The following is a 23,320-nucleotide window of genomic DNA, read 5'->3' as shown; positions in this document are numbered from 1 at the left end:
AGAAAAATTGCTGCTAGCATTCCAAAAATGCTTGCACAAGAGTGGCACAGAGCTATTGTAGATAGCCTTTTCTAGGAGTTCTCATGCTCATACAAAAGTTTGCATAGCTGCTAGAACATATTTAGAATTAATTTCACTTTCTATATCTTTTTTGCTGTTTGGCATGCACTGATTTCTAGTTTTGGAAGAACATGTAGAATGAAGACTAGAAATTTTTGATTACGTATATTGGAGAACATTTGGTAGATACATTGAATAGGAGTTTAAATATATTTTATGAAAATATATTTGTTGCATGAGGAGGATGTGCACTCATTCGCAAGAGCCACTGGAATTAGTGGCACTGATTGAAAGGATATGAAAGATGTAGAAGTAAGGTGTTGAAGTGTATTGGGATGCGGAGACATACGGAATTTTCTCTAAATGGAAGTTGGCACTCACCAGGAGCAATGTATTAACAGGAAAAGGTAGCTAATTGATTTACCATCAGACCCTTAAACTTCCCATTGCTGTATGAAATCTCAAAATAATATAGTAACTAGTCAAAAATAATAGCAATAAAACCTAAGATTAATGCATGTAAAAACTATAATTCCTTCTCCATACATCATTTATAAAGCAAAGCTGGTATTTATAAAACTATTGAGAGCTAACTTAAATATGCAAGCAACCCAAATGCCCAAAGATTATACAGACTGCATAATGAACTTAGCGTTTAAGTGCTCAATTAATTCATAAATGCATTGGGGATCATGCAAGATTCATTTTGTCCAGCATTCTGTTTTCAATAGAGGAAGCTTACAAGGAGAGTATGAAGGTGATGGCAGTCCTCTCTTGCTCATTCCTCAACCTCTTCATGTCCAGAGGTATACTGTGTCTCTGAGCAAGGAGTTGTTTACTTAGGACAACTTGGATATTGAAAGTTAAAGCACAGGGAAGTGTTTTATTGGATCACAAAATTGGCAGTATAGAGGTTAGTTTCATTTTCACAATCACTTCAAACAGAACAGACATGTCTGAGTCTGTTTTCGTTTAGAGAGACCACCTGTCATCAAAAGAGACCATTTCTTTGCCCTTCCTGGTCCCTACATTTTGTGTAAATTGTTACTATTATTGAAAGAGACCATTTTGATCCCTCAATCCAGCTCTAGTGGTGCATAATTATACATAGCTAATGTGCCAGAATGATGGGGGTGCACAGTTAGATGCACATTCACTGGAATTTGAATCCCTGTCCTCTTCCTGGTGTTGTTAGCCAAACATAACTGAGTTGCTAGAGCTTGATTGGGGGCCTGTATTTAGGGAGTCCACAGTTGTTTGGTCCCCAGGGTAGTCTGTGGAAAAAAGAAAACTTCCAAGCTGAACATCTGCCCATCAGCAAAAAAGCACCAATAAGATAGTGTACTTGGAAGGCAAGAAAACATCATCCCTAACAACAAATGATTTAGGAACTTAAAATTTTCTTGCTTTCCATATCAAAATACAGCTACAGAATATATAACAAAATAAAAAAGGAAATGTAATATTAAAAAATGAATATATTAAAGTACAAAGGCACACCGCCCTGCAGTTGGACACATTCTTACCTCAACAAAACAAGAACTTCTGCAACAAACCTGATATGCAAAAATAGCAGTCCCTGTTAATACTTACATTGAATAAGTCTTATATAAAAAATGTTTTGAAGTAACATTCAATTTCTTCTTGTTCTTTGTGAGCACACACTCTCCCTGATCTGAAGAACATTCAGTCCAATCCAAAATTTTGCAGGTGCATACATAAAGAATTCCTAAGTGCAGAGGGCTTTCTCCTCATTGCTGGGCAGTCCTCTGTATGCATCCCCATTGTCCATATGGAACCTCCTCCAACATCGCAGTGAACACCTCTTTGCAGACCAGATTGTATATGTGGAGGTTGGGATGGTAACAATCCTTGAAACCTAGCAGGACATCTAAATTATGGGTACACTGCAACACAGATCCATGTTTATGCCCCATTGATTTCAATGGCATTGGTTCATAATAGTGCACTAAACTGTGCCCAGTGTGGTATAATTACAAGAACTTAAGCACAAGTCTCATGAACAACTACCCTGTATCACTTCTGACTTGCCCATTTCTGGTTTTTCTGCAGATAAAGCTGTGGCAGAAATCATCTAGTGATGAAATAGTACCCAGTGGCAATTAAGGTTTCCAGTAACCAGTTTATACTGTTTGTTCTCAGTATTGGGAAATCCTTCTATTTTCTTACTGAATAGTTCAGGCTCTGCACTAAACTATGATTTATAAGCAATCAATGAAACATAATGGTTTAGATCCCAGATTGCTGTTCTATTCAGATGTGAGGGATTTTAATTTGCAGGCCCCCACAGCATATCCCCAAAGTATCCCAGTCCCTACTAACAGACTTTCAGGGGACTAGAGGGAAGGTGGGGGGAGCCTCATTCCATAAATTCTGTCCTGGTGAAAGAAGCATCCAACAATCAAAGCAATCATGTCTGTTTCCTTAAGAATTTATGGGTTGTTGCTATTTGAGTGTTTACTGACAGTTCTCATCTAGAGCTTTGTGGGCATTCCAATGTGAATATGCTATTTCTGCATGAATCCATTTTCAGCAATGTAGGATGCAGATCTGCATGTGTAAAGAGATGTATACACAGAATTGCCTCCTGTGAAAGGGATAAAGAAGCCCAAATGTATGCAAAAGTGTTGTATGCAAGGAGCTGTTGGGGCAGTTTAACTGTGCTAGAGCCCTGGGGGAGCATTCAGAAAAAGAAAAAAACCATCAAGTAAGTTACAGATGAACTAAATGCGTTTTTGGCACAAGTCTTCACAATAGAAGACATCCCAGAGATACCTACACTTAAAACAAATTAACAATACAAATGGACTACAGGAATCAGTAGAAGTTTTAAACCTAGTTGACAAAATAGTAAGTTACTGGGACTACATTGCATCCACTTGAGACTTCTTAAATAACTCAGATGACATTACAAAACTATCAAAATTCAAAAGGGGTGAAGTTGTCATTAAAATTGTCAGCACATTATTGGAAAGTTATATTCCCCCCCTAATCTTTTGTCCCATAATCTTGTACAGTCTGTTAAAGTGGTACCCTTATGTTTTTAGCACTGGGATAGTTCCACTGAAAAGGGAACCTAGAGAAATTGAACAGAGTTTTATCATGGCAGCAAATACTTCATGACAAATATGTTTCTAGTATGAAAAATGTCTGAAAATGAGTAGAACTAAAATTATGTAGAAAAGAAATCAAACATTTATCAAATTTAAAATTAACTTCTAGTACACCAAAAGGATAATAACTTTCTTGCAGAAAAATAAACGGTAGCTTTTGAAGAGAAGCCATGAAAAGGTTAACGATGGAATCATCACGTGAGTAAATGAATGTTTGTCACTGGGCAACCAGGAAAGATGGCAAAGTGCTGCTGTATCTTCACTGAGCTGCTTTTCAGAATCAATATTCAAGTTTATTGCTTAGAAATATGAGAAAAATAGCCCCTCTTCTGAAAAAAGCAACAACCACAGAAAGTTGTCTTATGCCCTAATGTTCTTCACATCAGCTGCTGCATGACATGTCAAGATTTTCGGACGAAGGCTCCTATTATCAAAACAGACTGAATTGAATGAAAAATGATGAAACAGAAGCCAGTTTCTCTCACATCTGGCACTGGTGCCGACCTCTGGAAGGAGAGAGCAAAAACCACTGGGGTGTCCATCTTCTGTAGCCTCACCAGGTCCACTGTTCAGGAACAAAACTCTGGTGCGCGTGGCTCAAGAATACTTCCGTGCTCCTTGGAGGCAACTCATTCAATAGCTTCAGCAAACCTTCAAGCAGGATGTTCTTCTGTCACCACTGTAGGACTTCCACAAATATCTCCACTCTCTTACTTGTTTCATTATTTGGCTATCAGCCAAGGAGTTTGACCCTTTAAGTGACAGATATATTATTTCATATAGAAATGTCCTTTCAGATATTAGCAAAAGTGCTGCTCTCATGTACTTAAAACTATGCAAAATCTCAAATCTAATTTTATCTGTGTTCCACTGGGCTCCACTTAAACATAAATGTTTATAATCCTTAGCAGCAAGTATTTTTCACTTAGCTATTTTGGGTTTTGCACCTGTGCCATCCCTTTTCTGAAAATGATGGGAGTCTATCACACCTCCCTGAAATAATGTGAGTGGACTGCAGCTAGTATGTTGCACAATCTTTTGCTCTACTCAGAATAGTGACATTGTAAACCAGGAACAGTCTAGTTTCCTGTTGTGCCCTGATACTGAACTAAATCTGAGTTGGGTTTCATAACTATTCGTTTGGGGTGCATCATGGGGATGCAGTGCACATTTTGAATTGTCAGCTGCAGAGTTGGGGCAGATATACACCATATATTTAAAGACCATCCAACACATTTAAAGCACATAACTCGCCCAAAAAATCCCAGGATCTGTAGTTTCCCCCTTCACAGTGCTACAATTCTTTTTTAAACTACAGTTCCCAGGATTCTTTGGAGAAAGTAATGTTCTTTCAATGTGTGTTGGGTATGCTTTAAATGTATGTTGCGGATCTGTCATTAGTGTGGATATTGGTGGTAATCGTGATGGGGAATTTGCATGGTGCATGAACTGAGTGACATCTTTTAAAATACTGGTCTGCGTCTATAGTATACATAACTAGTGCTGCTTCCAGGACTAAGAGAAATACATAGCAGTAATCTACACAAGGCTAAGCCTTCACTTGTAGTACTATGTTCGCCATACTAAAGTTCAAGAAAATGCTGAGAAGCCAGAAGAGATTTAGAAGGATATGAGAAGAATGACGAGTCACATGGGGAAATGAGAAAATAACTGGAAATGTTCAGCTGAGGCACACACACCTCATGACCTACCAAGCCAAAGCATATCCTGCTGTGGGTTTGTCCTGGTTCCACTGGATTGACCAGAAAGCTGCTCTTTCCTCTATGTGAAGTGGTCAGCATATATATAGTTAATAATCTATCATGTGTTAATAATGTCAAGGGAAACTTAACTGACTGTTCACTGATCTGAGGGCACAACTGGATGTGACCTTGAGATCCTTATCATGGAGAGTGTGTGTGGGTGTGTATTAGCTGCAGCCTGGGGGCTCCTGGGGTCAGGACCACCACTCTGGGCCTCTTGGGTTCATGTGTTTTAATTGATAGTGGCCACAATTAATTATTTTAGTCTCCTGCATTACCTTTAGTTTGGCACTGAAGTGAGGACAAGAAGCAACATGTGTTAAAACCAGCAGTGGCGTAGCGTGGGGGGTGCAGGGGGGACCAGGCGCAACATCTGGGGGTTAGGGGGCGCAAATTACTTGCCTTGCCCCGGGTGCTGACAACCCACACTACACCACTGAAAACCAGGAAAACAGCCATTGTTTGGGTTGTGAGATCTTGCAGGGTGCAGGGGCAAACAGGGAAATGCTGAATAAATGCATCTTAGTGCAATAACATTTGATGCTCCTTAGAATGAAATATTTGAAGAGCAGCAATGCATGGGAAGAGAGGCATCAGCTTTTAAAAGACATCCAAGAACTGAAAAGGGCTATTATGAATGCTAGAAGTTTCTACTGAGTTCAGTGGGACCAACTTCCTTATTGTAAGGGTGTACAAGATTGTGCACTTAGTTGTGTATCTGAAGCCTGCTGTTCCCACCAATGACTTCCTCACTGAAATGTTAACCTTTGATTTAACTGATTCTAGAAGATCAGTGCTTTATGTATGTGCATGTTTTGTTATCCACAAATTCTCTCCTACAAATTTAGTTATTTCATCAGTGGTGCCCTCTGCTGGCAATAGAGTTGAACACAGGTGGTCCCTGTTGTTTCTCACTTTGTTGGCTTAAGTTTTCCCATGAAATACCATTATATATATATATGATTTATTTTACAAATGTTAATTTCATTTCATTTTAATAATGAAAGTCCATAGTATTTTAAATTGTTCTTGCATTCATTGTCAAATGGCTTTGTTGGTCTTCCTATGTAAATAGAGTGATTCTTCCTGGCACCTTAATGCAATAACTTATTTAGCTGTATCACTTAGTATGAGTGCACAAATATCATGCAAATATTGCAGCTGTATTCCACAATGCAAGTAGCATAGTATCAATATACATATAACGATACAAATGACTGACAATCAGATAAAAAGGAAAAAAAGTAGCATTTTCTGTACAAAAATATGCAGCTCTTTATAATTTGAAAAATGCATTATCTTTTGGCACTTCCAAAAAGAACACTGTATAAAAATAAATATTCTATGCACAAACACACATACACACACAGGCCAGTCCATGGTTAGAATCTTCACTGCAAAAGAAAAATATAAAACTATGTTAATATCACACATAATAATTTTGAAAGGGATTTTCTGTTGAGAAGAAGTGCTGTGAAGGTATACTGTTATGTGAGTATGATCCAAGGGAAATAATCTAAGCATGTAATCAAAGCTAAGCATGTTGAAGTCCTATTGATGTAAAAGAGAGAGATTTTGCATGTTTCATCAGTATGAAAATGTCTAGCTTTGTTGACAGGCATTTTTCTTAGGAACTGAAGTCCTGGGGAAATCACCTGTTCATTTTGCATTCTCCAGTAATTGACTAGGAGAAATTTGTAACCCATCTGGTCCTATTCCCTCTATATTCACAGTCTGCACTTTGGAGTTCAAAATGCTTCACTGGAATTCCACTTTAATCAGTGGCAGTCTTATGATCTGCAGAGCTTTTAAGCTTTCTGCTTTGCTTGCTGGGCAAGGCCCACTCAGCATGCTAGCTCTGGAAGGTTAGGGATGCTCACACGACATCTCACAGGAACTTGGACAGCCCTGTGAGATCTTGCAAGAGCATCCCAGCACTGGTGTGCTGAGAGGGCATGGCCCACACAAGAAAGGCAGAGAACTTAAAAGCTCTTTTTGCACTGGGAAAACCTGGCACAAAAAAGCTGCTAAGCTCTCTGCCTTGCTTGCATTTAACTTGTGGAATTTCAACCAGCTGGCCTTCAACCTCTTAGGGTTGAAACTACACAAGTTAAATGCATGTAAAATGTAATCATACTGTACGAGACATCTTGTGAGAGGTTAATCACAGCATGAACTTTATGGAGAGATACTTTATTACAATGGATGCACCAGGACATCTTAATGCTGGATTCAGCCATATAGCATACTTTTGAATGCATAAAGGTTCACAAATACTTTTACACAGAGAGTCCAATAGATATGTAACCTCTGTACAAATTACAGATTTAAACCAAGTGGTTTAAATCCTAATTTTAAAAGTTTTGGGTGTTTTGGATGTTTAATTATGAAAGTCTCTGTTTGAATAACAGAAGTGAGTTGTTAAATAAGTCTAACATTCTCATGAATGTCAAATTCTGACTTCTAAGGACCAAACTATATATGTCATCAAACACATCATTAGTAAGCAGGTATGTGGGTTAAAAGAAAAAGAATAGCGAACTTGGGGTGATTTTTGTCAGGACCGAAGTACATGGTGATAGAAGGTTTAACTCTTTCCTCTATCATGCCCCCCCAAAAGATAATCCCTTCCAGCTGTTTTTGACCCCAGAAGGAAAGTTCTCTTTGCAGCACTACCCTCATGTGCCTGCTCTGCATTAAAAGAGAGACTGCATACAGAGATGTTTGCTAATGATGTGTTTAGCGTCATGTCTACTTAGGCTCTTAAAATATTGGCATACAGTTTATAATTTTAGGCTTTTGATATGATTATATTATGTATACCCCACTCTGGGCGGCTTACAGCATGGTGAATTGCTAATGTGTTTGGTTTGGTCTGAGTTATAAAAGATACATTACCCATGCATTCATCTTATTTTCATATATTTGAACAATAACATAGTACCTATAATATAGAAGTTTTTGAATTGGGACAGAAGTGTGCTATGGCCAACCCGTCATGCTTTTCTGTTATAGTTACACCATGCAGAAGCAGCACATATCACAATCATGCCATTACCTTATTCCAGCATCCTTGAACTGGCAAGCCATCTTCCCCCTATAACAAAGAATGATTTAAGGAGTTCAAGACAGCAGAAGACTAAAATAAATCAGGAGAGGAAATAAATAATATAGCTGCAGAAAATATTCAAAATTTAAAATCTGTTTAGATGAGATATCCCAATGTAATACACCTTGCTTAGCCATAGATTGAATAAACATGTTTGGTACAAGAGGGCTGCCTCTGCATATAATAGAAGGCCCACATGTTCCAAATCAGAATCTTGCAACCAAATTCATGTTGGACCTTTCCATACAATCAGTTTACTGTCCAATAAGTGCGGATTCCAGATCCATTAAAACCTATGGAAGTTTTGTCACTGATTTCTGTGGCTCATAAATTACTTTCTAAATGTACAGCTACTACTGACTGGTTTAGCCTCCAGAAGCCTCTCCTCTCGGTAGGCTATGGTGGGGACATAGCATTTACCCAGTCCTTAAACTACAATGTTTTGATGTTTTGTTTAGTGCTTTGCAGGCTGTGTGTGCATCTATTATTTAAAATATCTGTAAGCACAAATAGAATAATTTTCTAAGGCTATACTTACCAAGCCATGAATATATGAGGGGAGCCAGTTTAAAGAAAAGTCCCAGTGTGTTCCCTAATACTGTCAAGTGTGTGCAGCAAGCTGTATTCCTGTCACCCAGATTTCTAATTGGATTACCCATTAGTCATTCCAGTATTTTAACGTGTGTGTTTGATATATATATACATATACATTTATACATACACACAAACCTATTAAAACAAAGAGCTGGTCAGACTTGTGGATTGATCAAACTTCAGGCAGAATTATGACTGGTTTGTTCCTCTGACAACTAATATGCTTTCTAAATAGAGATTTCTCATGCGAAATAATACCTTTTTTATTATGGCAATCTTGAAATATAGTGGCAAGAAGTATGATAAATTAATGATCATTTGACACTGAAATAACCACATGTTTTCTAAACCTATTATCCTTAATGCAGACACTCTCCTGACAGTACATCTTTCCGCTGGTACATACAACTGCAAAATGCAACAACTGAAGAGCCATAAACAATGAATGAAGAAGTTCCCATTGGTACAATGGTCCCATTGGCAGGAATGAATTGTATAATGCATGTAAAATCCAAAGTTAGGGAACAGGAGTTACAATTGAGGGGATCAACAGAAGGATGTGGTCATAACAGTGTGTTTGTTTTGCAGAGGCTGGGAGGCAGAAGGAAGCATATTTATTAGTAAAGAGCAGAAATTAGGCATATCACACTTGAAAAGCATGGACTTCATACATGCTCTTAGAATACAGAGCAGTCCAGGAACTATGGCAGCAGAGTGACAAGTTAAAAAGTAAGGTTTTTTTCATGCTTGAAGCAGATAGCATATTTTAACATTGGGTTTCTTGCTTTGTTATAAGAATATGGCATCAGTTTGACTTTTCACAAGATTTTGCGTGTGTGTTTGTATCCATGTAGTGTATCAGAGTAGGAGTGTGTGTGCTTGTGTGTGTAACCAGTAATGAATGTGGTATATTCCACGGGGGGGGGGGGCAACACTGAAAAGACCCATTATTGTGTGGCTAACTTTCTGCACCTTCCTTGGGTGGGGCATACAGAGAAGAGCCTCTGATGAAGACTGCAGGGTATGGGCTGGTTCATCTGGAGAGGTGATTCTCTTTAAATGGCAAAAACAGCACTTTGAACTGAGCCTGGAAATTATTTGGTAGCTGGTGCATTTGGGCCAGAATCAGTGTAACATATCCAAACCTTATGGTCCCAGTCAATAACCTGTCTCCTGAAATCTTCAAGGAACAGATTATAATTGAACAAATTACAAATTCAGAATTAAAAAAATGAAAGAACTATGCATAGTCTTTTGCCATGATACATGGGAAACCTGTAATTCTGAAATAGAGGATATGAAATAGGTGTGTTGCAGGACAGAAGTGGGAAGGCAGGGTGATGTGGCGAATAGCAAGATCTGCGGAAGGGTCACAGTTTATATATGTGAATTAGATGCTCTTTTATGTGGTGTGAGATATTTGTAAGATCATGAAAGTTAAAGAAGGAGTAAAGCAGATACGAGCGAGCAACTTTATGTTCCTTAAACCAGCATATTTATCCTCATATATTGCAGAAAAATGGTAGTAGCAATTGGTCTCACTCCAAAAGCTGTTATGAGTGTCAATGGACATCAAGCATTTGGGAGAAAGGGAGGGGATATGGAAAGGGTCTTGCAATAAAGGAAGGAAGGAAAAGCAAACTGAAACATGCAGGAAAGGGAAGGTAACACCATACCAATGGGCAAGGGGCATCCAGCCCGTCCAGCCCTGGTAACCCCGGCTCACCCTTCTCGCCTTTAAAACCTCGAAGTCCCTGTTCGTGAAATCAACCACTAGAATTACTTTAGTCAGTGCAGATAATCTCCATTTTATGGGTGGAGAAACTCAGTAGAACAATGATGTACTCAAAGGCACTCAGGTTATAGTCCCAGTGTTTTTATGTACAATGGCATACAATGATAGCTTTTAAAAAAAATAGTATTCTGAAATAACCAGAAGCTACTAGTTTTAAATGGAGAAGATTAGAGAATCCAAATTTTGGGGAAAGACTTCCCAGGAAGCTGATACTTAAAAGCAACTTGGTGGCAGCGTGCTTTAGCTGTTTGGATGGCTTTGCTACAGAATTCACAGAGTTAAGGAAGTAGCTGAAATGGAATACTTTGGGGTTTTGTCACATTTTTTATCAGCTTAACTTTAAAATATCTTTAGAAAATCTTACTGAAGTACTGTTAATTTGATATGATTAAGAAAACAGAATAAAATCTTGTCATGTTCTCTGGCCAGATACAGATACAAGCTATTATAACCCAGATAAAGTAAACCAAGTAAAATACGACTTGAAAAGTTAGCACTTAAAAAATATTTCCTTAAAAAAATATTTCCTTAAAAAAAACATTTCCTTAAAAAAAAATCTTATTTTGAGACATTTCCTTAAAAAAAAAAAAATCTTATTTTGAGACATAGGAGGTAAGGAATTCTGAAGCTCTCCACATAGCTGCACGTGTTTCAAATTATCTTTCAGGTGTCATCAGAAAGCCACTTGCTTGTTTGTTAAAAGAAAATTGAGTAATTTGCCCGTATGTAAGTGGTTCAACGTCAAGAACTTTCTCCTTTTTCTTTGGACTAGATCAGTCTGTTTTCCACTGGGTGTCATAAACTGAGTACCCTGCAACACAATCAGCTGCAACATCTTTCTGAGACAACATTTGCTCATCTCCACAGTGGGTGAAGGAAGAAGGCACTTTTAGATTTCACTTTTACTCAGGCCCCCTTCACACATGCACATTCACTTGATGATTGTAATGTAAAGTGATGACCTTTACAAACAAACCCTGTAGATGAGATCACACTGTTTTCACATTGCCTCATAACACATTTCATTTGAGATAGTTAATTCAGCAGCAAGTCATCAAGTGAACAAGTGAACACACATGTATGAATTGGCCTTGAGTCTATGGAAGAAGCTGTAACTGAATCTAGAAGTTTTTAAGTGGTATTGCTTTTTCAACTGGGCAAGTTTTACATGGCCAGGGCTTGCTCTGGCTTCCTTTTTCACTTCAGTAGGCATGGCAGAGCTCCCCTCTTTTTTTTAAAGAAATCAATTCAAGACGTTAATGCATTGTGGTGTCATTGCCTCTTGTCCTTCTTTCTTCCCCAGTGGCTTAAAATATAAAACAATGTGCCTTATAAAACACAACATACCAATGGGCAGGGTGCATCTAATCCAGGTGCTCCTTGGTCTCCCTTATCCCCTTTAGGCCCCCTAGAGCCTTTCTTGCCCCTTTCCCCCTGTGAATAATAGTTTATTAAAAAAGATACATAAAAAATTTAGGATTATCCATTTCAAGTCAGTGTCTCATAAAAACAAAATGCTGTAATGTAAAAACAATTTACTTCAAAAGCTTAATTTTCTTTTTCATTTAACATTCTTCATGATTATTATTTTTTTGGCTGGCTTTGGCATTTTATGTTTAAATATGTGTATTTTGTATGATTAAAACCTCAAATCTAAACAATAGCAAGGTGTTTGTCTTTCATTTTCATGCAGTGGCTCTGCTTTATACATACAGTTATATAGTTATATAGATATTACTTTTCCTGGCAGTGTTTGTATTGTTTTGTCATGGCCTTTGGCTGGTACAATAAAGCTTATTTTGATTGACTGACTGACTGACTGATTGATTAATTGATTGATTAAATAATCACAGTGTTCCTCCTGAAATGTTTTAGAATAATTAGCATTAAGAACAATGGCTCCTCACATTTGCTCAGAAGTAATCCCATTGAGCTCAGTGGGGAATTCTGATCCACAATATCCAAGCGGACAATAAAAGTAAAATGAGTGGTGGGGATCATTACACTTCTTTTCCAATGACTAACTTTGAAAAAAAACCAAATAATCTAGCTTAAGTTCTGTATTATTTTTAAAAATAAACCTAGGAAGACACACTTCTGTTTAAAAATCGCGTATTAATCAGCTGGCTCCACCATGTTTTTTTATTTAACAGGAGAGGCAACATTGGCAAATTCTTGTAAAAATGCTCTGTTCTACTTAAGTTCTTAAAATAGACCCTCAAAGGGATAAAAATGGAAACCATTGGCCTCATGCTACCTCTCTGAACAATGGTGCAAAGTCACCTTGAATGAAAAATGCCAACATCAAGCCAGGGACCAATAGTCAGAAAGACAACATAATTATGAAATCTTTCCAAGCCAATTTACAAAAATCAGCAACATACAAAAGAGGGAAACATTTTGATAAGTGCTTGTGGATGTAGGATGTAAGTGGGATTGCTGCAGAGGGAATTTCATTTAGTAACTGGTATAAGGATTAGGTGGCGCAAGGAGACGACATAAAATCAGGCAGAGTGGGTATATTTTTTTAAGGGAAATAAATGGGTTTTTTTTTTTAATAAAACAAAAATAAACTGGCAGGAAAAATGGATGGGAAAGGAGAGGTCACCCAGGATCAAACGTTGGCTTAGAGGGAGGATAATCCAGGAGAAAATGCAGACTGGGTTGCGGCAGGAAGAGAAGGAAGGATCCGGGAGAAAAGGCAGAAGAGCAGGAAGGGATAAGGGGGACAAAGGTAGACCTGTAGAAGCAAGGAACACACACACGCAAACCACACAAAGACAGGAGAAGAAGAAAAAAACAGTTGAAATAACAAATTCAAGTTTAATGCACAGAATAAGCATTGGCACCTTTTCAGCTGGTTTGTCCAAATGAGCATACTCCATTCCCATGATCTGTTATAATATTGCATTTATTTCTATTTTCTTGACTGCTCTTTCTGGGAGATAAACCCCTATGGTATCACACAAGAGCCAATGGGACTGATTAGCAGAAAAGAAGGACCAAGCTGCATGGGATGGTGGCAGCATGAGATTCATGGGTCAGAATCAGGCCTGCCACTGGATCCTTATAAAACAGAACTTGGGGTGAGATTTAAAAGCACATTAGGGGCAGGCAGGAGCACCTCCTGTTCTCTGTACTTCTCCCTACGCAAATTATGTCTTCTTAGCTCTTTTTCAGCCAGGAGGAATCCTAGGCTGGAAGTAATCCTGCTAGGATAAAAGCAGCTGGAAAGAAGCAGGTGGGGTGGGAGGGGCAGGGTAAGGGGTCAGCAGTCTCCTGCCCTCTCCTCCTGAGCTTTAAATCAGCCCTTTCCCCGCTTTGTCAACATACAGCATAATGCAACCAATATTGGGTTGTGCTACCATCAAATCTAGTTTGGAAAGATAATTTCCACAACTGCTGCACAGAGTATCCCGTTGCCAAATCATGCTGCAAGTTAAATAACAGGCTGCCCTTGACTGTTTTACATCCATAGCACCACACATTTCATACCCGACTCAAGAAATGTTTCCAAAACATCAATTAGTCATAAAGTGTCTGCTAATGATATATGGAAGGACTCTTCATTTCTTAATGACTAAATGGATACTTGTGCAGGATTTGTGTGTGCACAGTTGCTGCTCACTCTAACTCATCCCCCGCCCCCGTATTGTGATTTCAAAGTATTTGTTGCAGTTTTGCAAAACATACTCCTGCATGGTGCTTTGGATCTTTTTTTTTCTTTTGAGTGGTTTCAGAATTATGAATGGCACTGAGAGTGAAACTGGCCTGACTTTCCCCAGAGCTTTATTACAAGCAATTCAGAAACAAAGCTCTCTCTTCTTGATGACTCTTGTCTAACTGGGCAGAAGGTTCACTCATCATTCTGTGACAGTTCTCATCTGCCAATAAACTTGTTGGGACAGAAACCCAGCCCAAAGTGGTTTCTGAATTTTCAGTTTTAGTTAACCAAGACTGTCCTAAACATTTTATTCAAATTTAAAACCAACTGAAAAAGTCTCAGGAACTTGCTTGATAGAGTAATCCAAATAATAACTACATTTTATTTATTTTTTAATCAAAAGGAAGTTATTGAAATAAAAGCAGAGGTGGAATGATTAAGTACTCTATGCAACAGCAGCCTTGGAGAAGCCATAAACTAAGAGGTAACACTCATCATGACTGTGATGTGCTGTGAAGACTTATCATCTCGTTACTTCATCAAGTATTGTATCACAACTTTATTTTAAGGTTTTCCAAGCGTTTCATGAGAATTATTTTGAACTCTGGTTCTATTATTGCTAGCAGCCAATATTACTGCAGGCTCCTACATTCTTGAACAGGTAACATCCTTGAAAAGGATGATAAGTCTTTGGGTTATACTTTATTAGGCAGTTAGATTTTACCTTATCCCTTTTGATGTCCTCACAAATTTAATCATTCCACCATTCCTTAAAGGCCTTAATAGTGAAAGAGCCATAATTTAAGACTTACCCGGTTTCCTTTTTCACCTGGTGAGCCTTGTGAACCCTATAATATAGGTATGAATGTTTAAAGAAGTTACTCATTTTAAAGCCAGTGTGGTAGCCTGCTTAGTGTTTGAATCCCCACTCGGCCATGAAGCTCACTGGGTGACATTTGACCAGTCATTGTCTCTCAGCCAAACCTACTTCACAGGGTTGTTGGGATAAATTAGGGAGGCGAGGAGAACCACATACATCACCTTAGAGCTACAACCTTGCTCACAAAGTGATTCATCTGATGACTGAGATGGAGAAGATCTGAATTGCTATTAGGTGACTGGGCGGGTTGGAGACGTCTTAACCTCTGTATTCATCCCATCCATTTGCCTAAATATTACCCCCGCTGTTCTTACACCAAAATTGGTGAAGCCTTGCGGGGAGTGGCAAAAAAATTGCTTGTGGAATCTGATCCAGCCCCCAAGCTAGGAGTTAGCCACCTTCGAACTAGACAGAAAATTGATCATCCTTTTTTTTACTTATGGAGAAATTTTAAAGCATTTAGCTTTACTCAAGTAACTGCAGCAGAAGATCTATGTTCTCGTGCAGTGGAATTATTAAAGTGAATTTCATGGGGAAAGTGAGGTGGAGGAAGAAGAAATGCTCTATACTTACAGGAAGTCCTGCTGGTCCTGTTGGTCCTGCTGTTCCAGGGTCTCCTTTATTGCCCTAAAATGAATTTAGGAAGACAGAAGTATTTCCTGATTTTGAAAGGGTACTACAGGCACAGAGAAGGTAGACCAATACTATTATCTTTCATAGTAGCAAGTTACTTCTGAGCCTTAGGCAACAGAATTTTATTTTCAGTTTCACATAATATTTTCTCAAGCTAGCGTGGAATTGGAGAGGAGAGATTTCCACCTCCAAAAGGTCCCCAAAGTGTCGGTTAAACTGTATTTTGCTGACTAGCAACAGAATAGTGTTAAATAAACATTCCTTTTACTGTTTATCTCTGAAAAGGTATCATGTTCACATAACAAAACACATTAGAAGTGAAAAAGAGACAGTGGAAATTTCCGTTAGGTAAGGTAAAAAGGTAAATGACCTCTGGACAGTTAATTCCAGTCAAAGACAACTATGGGATGTGGTGCTCATTTCGCTTTTCAGGCCAAGGGAGTTGCGTCTGTCCACAGACAGCTTTCCAGGTCATGTGGCCAGCATGACTAAACCGCTTCTGGCACAACGGAACACTGTGATAGAAGCCAGAGTGCATGGAAACACTGTTTACTTTCCTGCCACAGTAGTACCTATTTATCTACTTGCACAATTGTGCTGTCGAACTGCTAGGTTGGCAGGAGCTGGGACTGAGCAACAGGAGCTCACTCCATTGCAGGGATTCAAACTGCCAATTTTCCAATCAGCAAACCCAAGAGACTCAGTGGTTTAGACCACAGCACCACCTGCATCCTGCCATCCATTAGGAAGCATTACTTATAATATCAGAAAAGTAAAATTTGCTGCATTTAAGATGTATTGGACTTGTAACAGACAGCCCGTATATGGACCTGTTTCCTATAGGTTGCTCACCCTCTCTCCTTTTGGTCCTGCTGGTCCTGGAACTCCAACTGGTCCCGGAGTACCCTGAAATTTTAGGGAGAAATAAGTCCATGAAGCCATTTATTCAACATATTTCAAACTGGATAAGAGCATGAAAAAAAAGAGGAGTTTTTGGTTATTCAGATATACACTTAAACACTACAGCTTTTAAAGTTGATGACCATCATTATTGTATATACAAAGCAGAACCACGTCTGAGCTGAAGTTGAGATGATAAAAAAATATAAAAGACATTTCCTGAAACATTAAATATTTATTCCTTTACAATCATCAACGAAGCTAAAAGCTGTAGCAAAAGGGGGGCAATGCATGTTCATACTTAAAGCCTTTTAAAAGTGGTTGGGTAGAGTAGGGGAAAGTAAAGTTTGCATCACTTTTTACATAGGCAGCTCATCATGCAGGTTGACAGATCACCATGCCACAGGCAGTAATGCAAATGTACAGTAATATAATAGAGAACATGAGAAGGTCTTGTTCATTTTCAAGTCCTTATCTGCCATTTAAATTTAACTTCAGTGGGGCAGAGAATGGTGTGTTTTGGTTTTCGCTCCGGGTGCTTCTAGACAAGACAGAGGCTTATTGTGGAGTCAGTGCTGCTAACGCACTCGGGTTTTTTCCCACTGTCCACATGATGATGATGTTATCAACATACCCACCCACATATTGTTTTACGTTTCTCTTATTGCAGAAAACCCAATAAGTAACAAATAACATGTTATACATCTGTGGTCACCATAGGCTTATGGATGTTATTTATTTATTTAACGAATAGTTTATCACATGTGTGGTGATGTGATAATAGTCCCCATTGCCACAACCCTGCTTCCACTTGCTCCTCACCTGAGCACAACCTAGCCATTGTATTTTCAGCACACCAGCCTGCCTGGTTCCACCAATACAAACAATCTAGTTTGGAAAAGCTATTCCCTAAAGATCTCATCACAAGTGGGGGAATACCTTGGAGACTGTAATCACAGTACATAGATCAGAACTTCTCTTTAAAAAGAAACAAACCACAGATTTTGTGCAAGACCTCTTTATCATAATTTCTATAGAGCTAAGTAATGTATTTTTAAAAACACACACAAAGATGGAAACAGATGTTTCCCACCAATCAAGGACCTCCCACTATAATGTGGCTGGGAAACAGCAGAATGCATGTGAAAAACAAGTGTGTGGATGGTTGTGTGCCAACTGCGCACACAGAAAACCTGGATCTTAACTGGTGTGTAACATATAGCCCCCATCTGGAAGTGCCTTCAATAGCATTTCCCCTTTTATAGCCAAGTCCTACCAAAATTTTATTGGGTTTAGGAATCAAATAAATCCATGCACAATCTAGCTTATGGATCAGTTAATACACTCAAATTAATCAGTCAATCCGTCTTCCCAGAGAACTCTGGGAGATGTAGCTCTGTGGCTGCACAATTGTAAGTTTAACATAATATCACATTGATCCCCCTCAGTCCTAGGTATTGCTCTGTAAATTCAAGTATACATAAAGAAATCTAGTTTTTAAATACGAAACAAGCAGTACAACCTGCTACAACAACTTGGCACTGGAGGTTCCATTGTGATTTCACAGAAATCAAAATTATGGAGTCTGTGACACAATATGAAGACCTAATGGAAACAGCTGCCCATTTGCAATCCAAGGAGGTGCTTTGTAAAATGGGTTAGTATAGTTATTCTGTCTTTCAGCATGAAGAGTTGGCCAGCAGAATTCATAGGTAGTTAACTCAATATTGTCAATTCTGAACAAGCCTAGTCAGCTTAGTCACAGTGTTATAGCATATCTAGCCATACCTCACAAGCATTCTGACACCTTCACAGTCTCTTGCATTGCCAAAATGATAATCTCTCTATTGCTTTCATTATCACTTATCCCCCAAAAGGTGAAAGCAAGACACACAAATCAAAGAGTCCATATTTATTATAGTTCAGTTTCAGATTTACTACATGAACGTGAGCAAATGAGTCAGGAACTGTTATCCAAGGATTGATGGCTGTGTGAACTGGCTGAAATGACCAAAGCCAAAACAGGAAGAGAACTCGAGAGCCTTATTATAGAAGCTGCTGTTAAGCTAGTAGCCTCCTGGGATCAACAAACTCAAGAGAATTGTCCATTTTAGATTAGGATGGATCTGAGTAGATCACTGAGCAGATATGAAGGCCCACTTTGACATGTTGCAATGCACTGTTCCTAAAATAATGGTTCATCCATATTTTCACTTGCCCTGTATTTTGGTCATATTGTGTACCAATTAATTCTCTTGGGTCCGAGAGCTTTTCTTCTTGTTCTGCAGCTGTGCCTTGCAAAAATCTGATCGTACCCGCTGAACTGAAGTTTGGTTAAGCAAAATCTCTCCTTGGATTTTCTGTGCATCTTATAAGATTTGATTCAGCAGGCAAGACTGGATTTTTGCAAGGCACAGCCACAAGATAATGAGAAAAGCTCTCAGACCTAGGGAAGTTAATTGGTACACAATATGACCAAAATACAGGTCAAGCAAAAGTGTGAATGAGCCCCTAAGTCTTATTCCCATGTCTCATGCACATATGACAAGCATCCTAGGCTATAGTGAGATCAGAACAAGAAATTGGTTGCAATGCATTGCTTGAATGTGCTTGAAATAAAAATGCAATAGAGTGCCTTTTGCTCACATAAGACATTTACAAAGCATTACTATGGCTGAGAAAAGTGGAAGGAGATGCTTTAAGCAAGCTTTCCATGGGGAGAGAAACGAAGACAGTTGACGACTGACAATATGAGAGACAGAAGTACATAACATTAATAATGGGTACATGCAAATAATTCATTTATAATTTACAATATATTACAAGTAAATAAAATAAAACCAGGTTATCTTTAGGGCTAAATTCCCAGACCTGTGGAAATGTGTAACGATGTGAATTAAAACTTTATGGTTGTTCGGCATCAAAATGTAGCAGCTGCATTTGTTCTGTCTCAGCTTTTTGGAAAGACAATGATACAGATACGGTTATGGCAAGACAAAGAAGACAAACCACAGCATTAGGGGATAGGAATGTAGGGTAAGAGAGAAATGGAACTCACCGGTGGGCCAGGCCTGCCGTCTAAACCTGAAGCACCCTGGACAGACAAGGAAGGGTTAACAAAACAAAAGGCAAGGAGGAAGGGAGGGTGAGGAGGAGGGGAAGGGAGAGGTGAGTGAAGCAGTGACTGGAGACAAACATATGCTCACAATAAAACAACAAAACTTGGATCTCAGGGACAGGTGATGGCACTTACAAGGAAACCAACAAAAAACAAGACACTGAATGTAACATGGTCTGATTGCTTTAGGTTGCCGGTGAGAATGCAGCACACCAGCATACTCTACCAGAATAAACAGGCCTAGCTTTGGGAGAGCATCGCTGCTGTCTCATGCTCTATAGCTGAGGTTGCGATGGTAACAGGAGAGCTGATGGCAATCCTTAGGCCATCAGTGGGAGTTGCTTTGAATCCCAGCACATTTACTGTACAGTAGCATCTGATGAAGGCACAGCTCTTTACCTTGGCCTCTATCCCACACCTGTGAGAGATATACCTCACCCTGTCTATCCACCCTGTTGTCCTGATCTTAATGTGTTTTAACTGTTTTCAGTAGTGCATTTTTAGATAGTGGCAACCAACCTTGGGATGTCATTGTGAAGGATAGGTAAGACATTAGTAGGGATGTGGGGGGAACTGGTTCAGTTTGCATTCCAATGCAACCTTCCCAAAGCTGTACTTAACAAACAGAAACAGAAACATCGCTCTGCTCTGAAATTCATACTTTTCAGAATTTTGCGGTGCAGTTCTTCAACCAAAAGATTGCATACAAAAATGTGTTGTTAGTAAAAAAAAAAAAATCATTCTATAAGGAGGAAACTGCTTGCTAAAATGCAAAATTGTGCACAAAAATGCATATATCAGGAGAAATGTTCACAAAAATGCACATAGATTTTCATGTGGACTTTTAATTCCTTTAAAAATAAATAAATAAATTGCAAAATGCAAGTCTGGAAAAATAAGAAATAGACGGGGGGGAAATTGACAGATCTGTCCATCCCCAAGCTCTAGTCATACATAAACAAGTTACTGATGCTGCATGTTGTGCACATAGGCTGCATTCTCATTCAGGTATTTGAATACTAGTCAGCTTATGTCTGTTTGTTTCTAACCCAGCAAGTGAAATGTGCAATAAGACTGATTATATTAGCTAGATAGGAGAGACTATTAGAACTGTGAATGATCAAGCACATAAATTTGTTAAGCTGCCAATTTCTGATGGGCTTCTTTTTTAAAAAAAAAACCCCAACAACTTGAAGGAAGAAATTAGTTGGTTGAAATGCAAATTAAACAATGATCATTGGTGATTTATTAGGTTCTTCAAGCAAGAGAGAGAATACAAAGAAAGATGGGCACTGTTTAAATCTAGACAGGCTGACTGAATTAGCAAACACACTTAACACAATATCTGCAGAAGATACATGGCCTCTGAACACAGGATCCATTTAGCTATCACAGGAAATTTCTGTCAATGGAATTTCTCTAATCTTTTTTTTTTAAAAAAAAAATCCAGCCAAGTTACTGGATTCCGTATTATGTGTCTTGTGAAGTACTTTCTTTTGGCTTTCCTGAACCTACCATAAATCAATTTCACTGGGTGACCCCCAAGCTCTAGTAACTGAAACAGTTTTGTGTGTTTTTGTAATTTGCTTTCTTCCACAGATACACTCTAAAGAGTATCACGATGTGACCCTGAAAGAGAAAATTTTCAGCAAGAGAGCCCCAGTGTATGAAGAAATTCTGACCAGTTCCTGTACAACATCTTCTGTACTCTCATTTCTTTGAAAGGTGGTAGCAAGATGCATTTGACATCACCTCTTTCTATACGCATTGGAATTTGGCTATATTTGTTGCAGTATTTGTTCATGGAATGGTGCTGAATCTTCATATGCACACACCTCATCCTCTGCTAGGGTCAAGAGACTTTGAAACTGGCACCAACTTGCAGTAATATTTCTAATGGGATAATGTGCAAGGACAATGGGACATAAGTCTTGAAAAATTAGCCCTCAGTTAATATGGTGATGTATCCATAAGGTTAGCTAACTAAAAACTCTATGAATGCACACTGTTGTTCTTATCCAACAAGGGAGATCCATGTTTGGAGAACAGACTTCCACTCAAGCAGCTAATGTTCAGGCACATTCCAATTTTCTCCTGGACTTCATTGAAGTGACTGGATACAGAGCTTTTGTTACAGATAGGGATGAACATATACAACAGGAACCACTAGCCAGTTGTGTCACAGCTAGGATATATAAACCATCGTATATAATATTACAGCTGTCCATGGAGGCACAGGTCAAATCTGTGTCCAGGGCAGCTGTTTACCAGCTCCATCTGGTATGTAGGCTGAGACCCTATCTGCCTGCGGACTGTCTCGCCAGAGTGGTGCATGCTCTGGTTATCTCCCGCTTGGACTACTGCAATGCACTCTACGTGGGGCTACCTTTGAAGGTGACTCGGAAACTACAACTAATCCAGAATGCGGCAGCTAGACTGGTGACTGGGGGCGGCCGCCGAGACCATATAACACCGGTCTTGAAAGACCTACATTGGCTCCCAGTACGTTTCCGAGCACAATTCAAAGTGTTGGTGCTGACCTTTAAAGCCCTAAACGGCCTCGGTCCAGTATACCTGAAGGAGCGTCTCCACCCCCATCATTCTGCCCGGACGCTGAGGTCCAGCGCCGAGGGCCTTCTGGCGGTTCCCTCATTGCGAGAAGCAAAGCTACAGGGAACCAGGCAGAGGGCCTTCTCGGTAGTGGCGCCTGCCCAGTGGAACGCCCTTCCAGCAGATGTCAAAGCGATAAACAACTACCTGACATTCAGAAGACATCTTAAGGCAGCCCTGTTCAGGGAAGTTTTTAACGTGTGATATTTTACTGTATTTTTGGTTTCTATGGAAGCCGCCCAGAGTGGCTGGGGAGGCCCAGCCAGATGGGCGGGGTATAAATAATAAATTATTATTATTATTATTATTATTATTATTATTATTATTATACATCAAAGTCAGCCTTTAAGATGTATTAACAGGAAGCAATGTTCTGCTATGTGCATTTATTAGCAAATGTAGTATTGTTGACCTGGGTATTTCTTTCTCCAGACTTGTTTAAACTCTCTGTGTTAAGTTCAAAAGTTTAGATTTCTTAAAAATAATAATGTTCCACCTATAAATTGGTCCTGCAAAAATTGCCATGTTTGTTATGTCTTGCATTCTGTTGGCAACATTTCTGAACTCTCCGAGTGAGTTTCCACTTTCTTAGTTTTTTAAATCCTTTAGTGCTTCTGCCCTGCTTTGAAAATTATGTTAAAATCGTGACATTACAGCAACCTATTTAAACAAAGACCAGCAAACTGTCAGCCAAACAATCACACAGCTGAAGTCTGGAGAACTAGAAAGATAGTTCAGGTTACTTTCTGAATAACAAGACCTATCCCTATCCATTTGGTTTTGATGTATGAATGCCATGGAAATCCACTAAAATAGATATGCTGCCCATATGGCCCAAAGCCCAGATACAGATATCAGAATTCTCCTTTTTGATCTGCCAGCTGATCCAGCTCATGCTTATCTTACCAAGTTGCCATCCATTTTGCATTGCTTCACTACCACCCATTGATGACTTGCACAGGTGGTAGGGAAGGCAAAGCACATGCAATCTTGGGAATATCAGTGAGGTTGTATAAACAGGGCAGCTGCATAGTGAGATATGGCACTGGTCCATCTCTAC

At 39.1% G+C, this 23,320-nt stretch overlaps 1 protein-coding gene and 1 long non-coding RNA gene across 32 annotated transcripts in view; one reads left to right on the top strand and one right to left on the bottom strand.

Moving 5' to 3' along the window:
* Positions 1-1,527: 1,527 nt before the first annotated feature.
* Positions 1,528-23,320, bottom strand: part of COL13A1 (collagen type XIII alpha 1 chain) — an 83,467-nt gene continuing 61,674 nt past the window's right edge. For 18 of the 31 annotated variants that reach the window (XR_008330529.1, XR_008330531.1, XR_008330524.1 and 15 more), the window contains 6 exons: positions 19,591-19,626; positions 16,485-16,538; positions 15,573-15,626; positions 14,932-14,967; positions 8,016-10,414; positions 5,905-6,351 (listed from right to left, as the gene is read on the bottom strand). Coding sequence is in view for 9 of the 31 variants with exons in the window: in XM_053388477.1 (XP_053244452.1) it covers positions 3,917-3,946; positions 8,016-8,054; positions 11,803-11,889; positions 14,932-14,967; positions 15,573-15,626; positions 16,485-16,538; positions 19,591-19,626 (336 nt within the window). In the remaining 22 variants the exon portion in view is untranslated. Of the gene's footprint in view, positions 3,947-5,904; positions 6,352-8,015; positions 10,415-11,802; positions 11,890-12,275; positions 13,196-14,931; positions 14,968-15,572; positions 15,627-16,484; positions 16,539-19,590; positions 19,627-23,320 lie in introns of those variants that run through there. The other 13 variants (XR_008330539.1, XR_008330528.1, XM_053388483.1 and 10 more) reach the window with 12 other exon arrangements.
* LOC128413934 (uncharacterized) lies at positions 5,114-21,853 on the top strand. The gene is made up of 5 exons (XR_008330546.1): positions 5,114-5,288; positions 5,405-5,639; positions 5,747-9,389; positions 11,228-14,603; positions 21,250-21,853. It is a non-coding gene; the product is annotated as an uncharacterized LOC128413934 (long non-coding RNA).

Source organism: Podarcis raffonei, chromosome 5, assembly GCF_027172205.1.
Source record: "Podarcis raffonei isolate rPodRaf1 chromosome 5, rPodRaf1.pri, whole genome shotgun sequence".
In the NCBI taxonomy this organism is placed as follows: Eukaryota; Metazoa; Chordata; class Lepidosauria; order Squamata; family Lacertidae; genus Podarcis; species Podarcis raffonei.
This window is presented reverse-complemented; position numbering and strand designations above follow the sequence as displayed.